This window comes from Rhopalosiphum maidis, chromosome 2 (assembly GCF_003676215.2).
Source record: "Rhopalosiphum maidis isolate BTI-1 chromosome 2, ASM367621v3, whole genome shotgun sequence".
Lineage (NCBI taxonomy): Eukaryota > Metazoa > Arthropoda > Insecta > Hemiptera > Aphididae > Rhopalosiphum > Rhopalosiphum maidis.
The window spans coordinates 13,875,539-13,886,550 of record NC_040878.1 but is presented as its reverse complement, the minus strand read 5'-3'; the positions used below and the strand labels follow the sequence as shown (position 1 = coordinate 13,886,550).

Sequence of the window (11,012 nt, the reverse complement as noted above, 5' to 3'; positions counted from 1 at the left end):
ATCTTGATATGTACCCATGTTTTGTGATAAAAATTTTGGATGCGTTATTTTATTCATTTTTTTTAGCAATCCGGTTTTCATAAGATACAGAAAGGCCTCGAAACATGAAATACTGTGTATAAATATAAATTAAATTGCCTTAATTTCTAAAAAAAAATTTTTTAAACCTATAACATTTTAGTAGTTAATATTGAACTGAATTATAAATTTATTATTAAACGAACAATAACAACAATCGAATAGGTACCACCAGTTCATAACAACTTAAAAACAAATGATAAAAAAAGTAATTTTTTAATTAGATACCTCCTACATTTAAAAAATTATATGAGTAATCGGAGGCACTGTTAAACTATTTTATTAACTCTACATCACGACTTACATGTTATACGCGTATAAACGTATAGTTACACTATACAATATGAACATTTAAAAAGTTCAAATTTATAATAGCTAGCTGTTCCTCAGTTTCATTGTAATCCAATCGACAAAATAAGACACTCTTGTGTATACTCCTGGATGACCTAGTTCTCCACATATTTTAGGTCCATAAGATACTATTCCCATAAAATAGTACTGATTTTTTATAGGTAACATCAAAGGTCCACCAGAATCACCCTTAAAAATATGCATAATTTAAATCACGATGCTTTAATAATGCTTTAATTTACATATTATACTCCAGGGGGTGGCCACTATAACATTAATTTTAGGAGCCGCAAATTTATGAATCTAATTCTAAGCGAGCCACATAGTTAAGAGATGTTTATAAAATAATTAAAATAGTTATTAGTTTTATTCTAAGCTTGATGTCAAGAACCGCATGCGGCTCGTGAGCCTCGTTGTGGCCATCCCTGTTATAATCAGTATTATTAAAAGAAAAAAATTACTCGGCACGCATCTTTTCCCCCCATTGAATGTCCAGCACATAATATAATTCTGTCATCGATTACGGTATTATTTTTTTCATATAACTGTTTACATTCCGTAGTATTCGTTATTGGAATCTGAACTTCCATCAAATTTGTATTGCGTGGTTCACCTGAAAAATTATAATGAACGCATTGTCATGATTGTACGTTGGTACATGACACATTGACACTACATGTACCTATTATATACCTACAGTGTACATTATTTTTCATACAATCAATAATATTATTATTTGTATTCATTATTGTACATAGTGGCTAATATTATATCGTTATGTTTACTTAAATATGACGTAGGATCGGTGGAACCCCAACCAGCAACAAATAGCATAGTTGCTGTCAAGTTAATATTTTGCACATCTGAAGTGATTGGCAAACAGATTGGTTGGATCAATTCTGAAAATATTTGGGAATATTCACTATTTACACTAAATAATTGCAATGATTATACATAGGATAAATTAGATAAAAACAACCAGGATTATCATACAAATTATAAAGCTTGATGAAGTTGTTAATACGTACCAGTGTAAATAACACTTTGGTTTAATTTTAGTAATGCTATATCGTTGTGAACTCCTTCAGTGTTGTACTCTTCGTGTATTATAACGTGTTCAATTGGAACATCCAATGGAGTTGCGCCGTCATTGACATTAGGATCCAAATTTAATTCACCTAAGCGCGCCGTGGTCCTTAAAATTAATATATTACTATGAAAATATTACGAAATAATATTTTCAATATTTTTAAATAATCATATTTGTGGTTCATTAAAAAATCACTAATATTATTTACTAACAGTCTTATATTATCACGATTTTTTACGCATTGTGCAGATGTTAATACGTATGAATTTGTAATTAGTGTTCCACTACATAACCATTGTAGAGTATTATTTTTTATATTCAAATTTATGTAACCAAGAGCTACCATCCAAGGCCAAGCACCTAATCAAAATTAAAATATTAACATAAAATGTTTAGTTTTCTTCAAGTTCTAACCTACCTAATTCAGATCGATCCCCTCCAATCATTCGAAAACTTGCAACCTTCCTTTGTCCACATGTGGTTGGTGATGGTAATTTATTCTCTGAAATTAAACTATCGAATGGACAACAAACTTTCGAACTTGTACCTTCAAAGCCACAAATTGATTTCTGAAGAAAGATTATATTAGATTCATTGATGGAGCTTTGCAGAAGCAATCGTAACTTTTGACAATCTCTAATATCAATGCAAATGCCATTTTCATAATTTGGTGTACGGCATACTATTAGAAATAATAATAATAAAAACAAAAATTGTATTAATATTTGATATCAATACAGAGTAAAAAATAAAATAAAAAAAAATTTAGAAATATTTAAATTCAATTTTTTATTATTTAATTAAGTACTTAATACTTATAAATTATTTCCTATTTAATAATATATATATATATATAAATGATTAATTTCTAAATTTAAATCAGATAAAAGAATAACACGTAAATTATTTACCTTGACCATTGATTAAAATAACATTATAGATACAATCTAGCTGATAGATATTATGATGTATGGGAGTGTACGGGAATCATATGAATAATAATACTTATATATAGTTTTAATTTGTATGATATAATGTGAGCTAGACAGCTGCAGTAATACACACAATTTCTTAAGTTTTCGAAAGTCTTCATCTTTCCTCAATACCGTAAGACTTTTAAACTTTTGCAGTTGTTTGTAGGCAATTAATTTTATTTTTAGTAATTACTATAAGTATTGAATTTATTACAGGGACATCATTTCACATTTTTTCATGGGGTGCAAAACCAATATTGAAAATCTAAAGTAATACCAGTCACTCGCATGGTCGAGTCATTCCATGAATTTTTTTCAACACATTTTTTGTGTAGATATAGATCAATTTATAGAAATTATAGTATAAAACAAAATAAATAACAATAATTTTGTTCATGGGATGCATTTGCACACCTTTGCATGCCACAAATGACGCCACTGATTTATTACAATATAAATTAAATTACCTTGATGTATAAATATAATATTTACAGGCATCATAGCGTTACTTAGTTTAACATTAAGTCAATGTATTAAAAAATATTTTATTTTATATAATATATTAATTAGGTTAATTATTTTTATAAAATGTATACTATTAAAATATAACTCACCATTGTTGGATTGAGCAATTGTCATACCCACCACGAGTATCATAAAAATGCAATAATGTTCTAATCTCATAGTAAAACTGAAAAGAGCAAATAATTATATTTATATTCATATTAACAGAAAATAGAATCAAAAGAACTTAAAATATAGCCAATTAATAATGTGGAAAATTTAAAATTTAAATTTTAAACTATTCCATGTTATAATATTTGTCTTGCATTTTTATTCAATAGATTAAGTAGAAAGTAAGAACTTAACTACTTTTTTAAGTGTTAAAATTAAATTTGCATATTTAATATGTAATGCAATCTCTATACGATTATTGATATAATTGGTAGACGGTAGTAGATATCTAACAAATAATAATATAAATCTATGTCCAAGACTCGAATACCTTAATACCTGTGTATTATTTTATTATAGATATAGTTAAGTTAGGTGTGATAGTTTTGTGAGTTATTTGTAATATATATCTATTAACTTAATCATTGTTACAATTCTTTAATAATAATTAATAAGCAATAAGAGGGTTCTTATACTTAATCAATGAATAAATAATATAATATTTATCAATTACCCGCAAAACTTAGAAATTGTTATACAAGGTAATTTTTTTTTTTTTTGCTGATTTATGATAGCGGATTTTATTTAGAGTTGGTTATTGCTTCTTCTATAGCTTATTCGCAAGAGGACGAAAATAAACATCACTAAATAGATCACACGGTTCATACAAAAACACGCCGTATTTCGAGTAGACGTATTAGTATTTAAAATTAAACACTATTTCATGTAAGAATTTTTAAATTAGTACGAACGATTACAATAAATACATAACTATTATTAACTATTAAGTGACCTAATCTGTAGGTTAACTATAAAGGTAATAAAATATAATACCTATCTAAATAGTAGGTACTATGAAAACTATTTGTTGCGCAGTCGACGGAAACTAACGTACTGTTTGTAGGTACATCGGACTCCTCACAACATCAGTAGATCATTTATGTTTTTTTTACATTTGAGCGCACATCGACCTGTGAATCAATGGAAATTCCTGATGACGTAGTCCATCATTTCCGACGCAGCGTTATTTCCACATACCGCAGAACACGTCTCGTCGATTACGAACTTCTGTTGAGTGTCCTAGTGTAAGTGTTGGAACATTGGATGTGAGACAGAATTATTACTGTTATCAATATTTGAGAAATGAAAAGTGAGAAAATTCATATGAATTTATTTTAGTTTATGCATAAAATTGACTGTTTTTTTTTTTTATTGTTATTAAAGATCTCAACTATAAGCATTATTATGTATACAAAAATTAATTTTAATTATCATTTTTCTTACATGTAATGAATACGAGTTGTCTTATTTATTGATTATCATTGTATTTATAACTTTTAAAGGGATATATTCCGGTTGGTAATCGGTCAAAATGTCAAATTTGAAAAGTAATCGAACAATAAGTCCGAACTCATTTATTTAGGTATTATCAGACAAAAGTCCGAGTATACAAATTATTCGATTCACAAAATTAATAATTAAAATATATATTCAAATTTTTTTATCCAATATTATATTTTATAAGTCTTGTAACTACAATTTATAAATTTTATCGTTTCATGTATAAATTTAAAAAATATAAAAAGTTTCAATAAAAAATTTGAAAATAACAATAACAAAAAAAAAAATACATCGGTAGGTTTATCAATTCTGTATTTATCACGTGTTTATCTATATATCTACAGCAAGTTTATCTACAGTTAAATTAAATATCTATAGGTCACGTTTAAGTACAAATAATATAGGAATTCTAGAAAGTAGCGTGTACCGGTTTACTTCAAACCTTATTTTTATACCAATTTTGCAAACAGTTTTTAGAGCTAAATGTGACAGTAGTCTTTAACCAAATGTACTATTATTAGCCTTCAACTTAATATACCGATTGCTTTCAAGTATTAAATACACTATTACAATACCAACTCATAAAATAAAGGAGTTTAATATTTTAGTAAGTAATAATAAAAATCTATATATATTATATTTATGATAAGAGAATAAATATTATATTATATGGGGGGAGGAGTATTACAATTATTATTTTTTAATTAAATTTGTATTTTCACCTTTTTGTCTTACTCAAAAACAATATGCATGCATTTTTTTTCAAATCAGACTACCAATGTCCGGGATTTATGTATTCCATAGCGCTATCTTGTGTAGTAGGTACGTTGTATTATACTGTTTGGCGTTTAAATTTTAAATGTAATGAAATGCAACCAAATATATAATGTTTCTATCGCAAGTATTATTGACTTATTGTACGATAAAAATACATTACTAAAGGTTAATTTCGCATTATTTCGTTTCTTTAAAATATACATTTATGAATGTATAATTGTTACTTTGGCAAGGGTTCAATATTTCATACAAGATTTAAGTTAAAATTTTATAAAACTTACGAGTGCTTTATTTGTATCAGGTATATCAATATATAATGTATCTTAACGTAGTCTACCCTTGATTAAGCTGTATTATGGGTTTTCATTTATGGTTTTCTATAGAATTTTAAAACTAATTAAAAGTAATATTTTTGAAAATATCACTATAATTTATTTTTGTTTATCATTATTTATTTCATTTTATTAATGACTAAAATTAGATTGCTAGACGCTTATTAAGTGGATATTTTTAGTATAAATCTCTAATTTCAATATGAATAAAATAACTTTACTATATTTATATATTTATTATTTATAAAATATCAAAATTATAAATATTTCAAAATAAAATTCATAAGCGTACACAGAATTGAATAACTAAACGTGATTATTATAACTTATTAATATTCACTTTTAAATATACGGGTAATTATGAATTATTCATACATATACATGCAAAATTAATTGGTGTAAGTGTAACAAACTACCAACGTTAACTCTTCCTACGTATAGATATGGCCTAATCCGGTTCTAAGAATCGCTCAATAATAATGCCTTTATTGTCACTTTAAATTGATGAATTCGGTTTTCATAGTATTATATCATAATATAATATTGTTATTTTTTAAAAATAAAAATTAAGATAAAAATTGCTCGTGCTGAACTAGATAATATAAATGTATAACAAGTAAGTACATAATATCAATCGCACAATCAGTGTTGAGTGATACCTATTTAGATAAATAATTAAATTAATATTTAATTGGTATCGAGGATTTAAATTATGAAAATCTACATGAATATAATATAGATAAATCTTGTTGTGCAATGCACATGGGGATTGATCTGGTGAGCTACCGAGTAGGGCCGCTCAAAATAAGGGCCGGTTTTGAGTGTTTGGTAGTTTTTTTTGTGATAAATTAGTACAATCATTGGTAGAAAATATTAATGATTTGAATTATTTAAACCGTACAGTTACTGTAGCTATAATTAAACGTTAGAAATTCTATAACTCGGTAACCCGATATCTTGCCAATCCGGCACTGAATGCACGTATATTTTTTTCAAAAATCGTTTACTAATTCAGTTATTTTACATAAAATGTAATGTTAACAAATACTAGTTAAATAGTATAAAAGTATTAAATTCGATAAGGATAGTCGATAAAGTACCCGTCCGTCCATCATGGCCGTATATCAATATACGTTATAACACTGTGTACACCGTTTCGACTATTTGGTAAATAATGTGGGAAATATTAGAAATAGTTCTCACGTGGTTAGCATGTCAAGCATTAGTAAAAATTAACTATTTTTGTAAGATACAAATATAGATAAAAATTGGATATTCTATTTTCATATTAATCTAAATATTTATTTAACTAGTAATCTAATATCTATATCGTTATTATTTTTACTATCTGAACTCAGCACTGCGCACAACACGTTTTGATATCTAATAAAATAAAAATAAATGGTGGATAAACTAAACATTTAGTATGGTTTAACTTGAATGAAGCTTAGAACACGGTAAGTAATATCTTAAGTGAAGTAAAAAGTTAATCGTATATGTTTCAGTATAAAATATTTAAACTTACATTTATATTAATATATATTAGTTTAAGAGCTTTGCTAGTGACTGAAGAGGTGGATGACGTGACGGACTGACGGCGCTATCTTCTATACTACCATAAACTCGCTGTCTTTCCACTAGATCGTGTAGTGTGTAGTACGGATGACTGTCCGATAACATGCTGTCGTGATCAGTATTCATACGAGTACTGAGTTATATTATCGATTATAAATAATTATATTCATAATATTTATCCGAATTTATAATAATATATCCGATTGAATAGACTATATAAAAACTATTAATAGTGTCTTAATAGATTGCCTATTGATAAATAATTATAAAATAATTTTTATATGTGTTTAAATAATGTCTACATGAAATAAAATATAATAATCATCAAGAATTTAAGTGGATAGAAAAAGTGATTTGGTTTTAAATTTGTAATACTAATAAATTATGATTGTAGAGATTTACAATAATATTATAATTTATATTCGCAATAATAGTTCAAGGAAAAAAAAGTTTTAACTTATTTTTTTTTAATGTCTTAAAATTAAGTTTTCATAATAGTATATTATGTTTATATCATAATATACTTCTGTTTGTCGGCAAATAGTAATACACAATTTAAAATAGAATAACTGGGTACATGAGTACACGACAAATATTAACTGACGTTATACTACTATAATATTAATATGTACAAATAAGTAATAATACTATGAATAAGTAGTATACATTTATCATTTATTTATTTCATATTAAATTGATAGTCAAAAAATAAAAACAATAATTATTTATTTATTATAATTTTTTTTATTTTTTTTGTTTAATTGCTTAAGCAGAAAGAAAATTTCGGTAGATTTAATATGATACTTATAAGTTAAATTAATTATAACTTATAAGTAAATTTACGTAATAATAATTATTCTTAGCCGAAATAGCTTCATATTTTAAAAATGACTGGCCAACCTTATGTAGTTCCCAAACTTTGAATTAAATTAATTCAGAAAATAATTATAATTCATTTAAAATTACATTGGGTATCATACAATCCGTTTAATCCAATAATCCTCTTTTACTTTGGTTTTTTTTTTACTTCAAAATATTTCACTGCTAATATTGCAGATTATAAACATAGGCATAAGTAAGGTTATATTTTTGTATACAGTATTTACTATTTAATTGTATTTAGATACGTACTATGTATTTTTATTAAACTTGTCCGATGTTTAGTGTTATAAAAATGAAAGCATAAACAGGTCACAAATACATGTATATTGCATATTATTTTGTAATATTCAGACATGAATAATAGCCAAGACATAAAAATAAATTTTTGTATACATTTATAATATTATTTAAATAGCTATATTATTAATATTTTAAAGTTTATCAGTAATTTCGTTTAAAATAATTTTGTTTTTTTTTTGTCATAATAATCAAAATAGAAAAAGGGCATTACTAAGTTCAAAAATGTTCAAAACATTTAGAATAATTTGAAAATAGACTTGTTGGAATTTATCGAAGTCTCACTTTTTTCTATTCTACGGATAAATTTTGTTTGGCAACTTCACATTTAGCATTATATTTTTTTAAAACAATTTAAAAACCATTTAACAATGTTCAAATCAACTTATTTAATATTTTTAAATTTGTTGGAATATTTGGAGCTCCACTCTTATCTATACTCAGAGAACTTTGTATTTCAAACTTCACATCACTTCAATTTTCAACTTCAAATTAAAATTTAACTTTGATTTCAATATTTACTTCCAACCTCATTAAATATTGTTGAATACATTTTGTTAAGTTATAATTTTTTTTTTATTTATAAATATGTACCTAATGTCAGTTTTGAAGTGAGCATTATATAAAGTTTAATATGGAATAAGCAAATAGGAAGTTTACAAGAAATTTAAAATATGTCCAACAACTAATAAATCTATTTGAAAATTGTTTGAATATTTTTAAATGGCATAAAAAAAAAAAATATTTATTTTGGACAGATCGCCAACAGAATTATAACGGTGATGGATAATTAATGTTTAATCATTTCTTTAGATTTACTTTCGTCAAATATTAATACAAGATTTTAGCGTATTATAAGTTTTAAGCACTCAAGTGTTTGATAATAATATGTAGGTATTTTAAATTTTTATAAGGTACATCTTCGAATAGACCACAGAGCGTATAGGCGAATTGTTAATATGAAACTTATCATAATTATATATTTATAGTGTATGGAATACGAGAAGTTAAAAATTTGAAAACATCAATTTTATAAAATAGATCTATTATAATAATTCTATAACAACTTATAAAACCAAAATTAAGTTCACTTGAACTCATATTATAGATAATTGCTGGATCATAATGAAAAAAAAATAATTAAAATTGAAAATTTTAGATATAAATAAACCTTTTTTAAAATATTTTTTTTACTCAATAGTTGCCTAAAAATAATCATATAGTTAATTAATAGTTTTTTAAAGCATAATAACCTTAGACCAGGAACATATTTTCAATATTAACATGGTTCAAAAACTATGATATATTCAACTTTAATACTCTTATAAGAACATAAAATATAACAAGTATAATTTTTCCATCTACAGTGTCTGGTATAGGAACTTATATATACGTCCCTTTCAATTACCACCTATTAACTTAATACAATTTAATATTTTTATTATTTTCGTGGGTATAAAAATTAAACTATATATACCTGTATATATTGTAGTATATTTACATATTAATATATTATCTAGGCGTACTTATAATATGTTATATAACACGCTTATTTGATCGTTACAGTAAATTTTGTTTTTTTGTCATAACTAGCTTTGTTAAGCCAGCGGCGTAAAACATTAAATCCTAAAAGTACGAATCCTGTACGTTTTTTAGTCAAAAGTAAAAAAAAAATGTGAGGTCTTTATCCTCAAAAAGATATCTAACCCCTTCCCTACTGTGTTTAATTTCTATGATATAGGTAGATATTCTACGTACGTATAGGACATATAATAATATAAAGTCTACAACATAATTGCTTTTAACTATAGTAATTAAACGTTGACGTTAATTATTTGAACATTACACTATATTATTAATATAATACATTCGTATATATATTGGCTATTCGTACTATACGTGCAATAACGATCATATTCAGATTCGTTTAAACGTCCGTAATCTGTAATAGAGAAAAGAGAGTAAAACAGAAAAAAAAAAAAATACGAAATTAGGCCCAGAGCGTAGAGCGCAAAATCTTGCGGAGCGTTCCAGCAACCGTTTTCCTCTAGGTAGCAAAATATGTACAGTGCATCGCGATGTGCCGTTCCGTCACAACGTGAGCGCGATATTATTAATACGACTCGTTCTCGCGAATGCTCAATACGCCACGAAAATAAATCATAAGATTTTTTTGATTTTTTTTTAGCCCCCGTAAAGTATAATACTATTCCAAGAATTGTGTGGGTGTTTTTTTAAATTTTAACATTTTAGAAAATTGTAGTCGTCCTATTCTATTTTTACTGCAGTTTTGCTAGTTAATAATACGAGTTACACACGTGTAATAATCAACGAATTATATTTGAAAACATTATTGTATTTCTATATGATTTATTGTTACTCTTGATTCTCTTGAATTTTAACCAGTACCAAATTTAATAATAAATTACGTATTTTATTGGATATGGCATTACTCACGGGACTTGAAGTGCATTAAGGTAAGAATATACAAATATATATTTGAATATTTTTCAATGATATATTATTAATATGAATAGCTTAAATAAGCGTAATATTAAGTAAATATTATCATAATTATTATTGTATTGTTTTGTAAGATCGGATTTATCGTTTTCATGGTAAGTCTACGAAGAAAACGTT

At 25.5% G+C, this 11,012-nt stretch overlaps 2 protein-coding genes across 4 annotated transcripts in view; one reads left to right on the top strand and one right to left on the bottom strand.

Moving 5' to 3' along the window:
• Positions 1–190: 190 nt before the first annotated feature.
• LOC113553140 (venom protease-like) lies at positions 191–4,204 on the bottom strand. Of its 3 annotated transcripts, none has more exons than XM_026956313.1 (8): positions 4,003–4,204; positions 3,108–3,184; positions 1,938–2,201; positions 1,732–1,879; positions 1,458–1,624; positions 1,215–1,328; positions 891–1,042; positions 454–618 (listed from the first exon to the last, which is right to left on the bottom strand). In XM_026956313.1, exons 2-8 carry the CDS (start codon positions 3,175–3,177, stop codon positions 454–456), a joined length of 1,080 nt encoding a protein of 359 aa, XP_026812114.1. In that variant the 5' UTR covers positions 3,178–3,184; positions 4,003–4,204. The 3 variants fall into 3 exon arrangements, with proteins under 3 accessions (XP_026812115.1, XP_026812114.1, XP_026812113.1); XM_026956312.1 differs by having other exon boundaries at positions 3,683–4,203; XM_026956314.1 differs by lacking the exon at positions 4,003–4,204 and having other exon boundaries at positions 191–618; positions 3,108–3,177.
• A 6,256-nt stretch (positions 4,205–10,460) lies between these two features.
• The window catches only part of LOC113552309 (tachykinin-like peptides receptor 99D), a 208,499-nt gene continuing 207,947 nt past the window's right edge, over positions 10,461–11,012 (top strand). The window contains exon 1 of the mRNA XM_026955122.1: positions 10,461–10,849. The gene's annotated coding sequence lies outside the window, so the exon portion shown is untranslated. The remainder of the gene's footprint in view (positions 10,850–11,012) is intronic.

Bases quoted from the DNA above. Each gene is read 5' to 3' on its own strand.
- LOC113553140 (XM_026956313.1), bottom strand. From the start codon at position 3,177: ATGAGATTAGAACATTATTGCATTTTTATGATACTCGTGGTGGGTATG. The intron at 1,880-1,937 runs GTAGGTTAGAAC...AATTTTGATTAG, and splicing joins AGGGGATCGATCTGAATTAG to GTGCTTGGCCTTGGATGGTA. The intron at 1,043-1,214 runs GTAAACATAACG...ATAATTTTTCAG, and splicing joins CGATCCTACGTCATATTTAA to GTGAACCACGCAATACAAAT.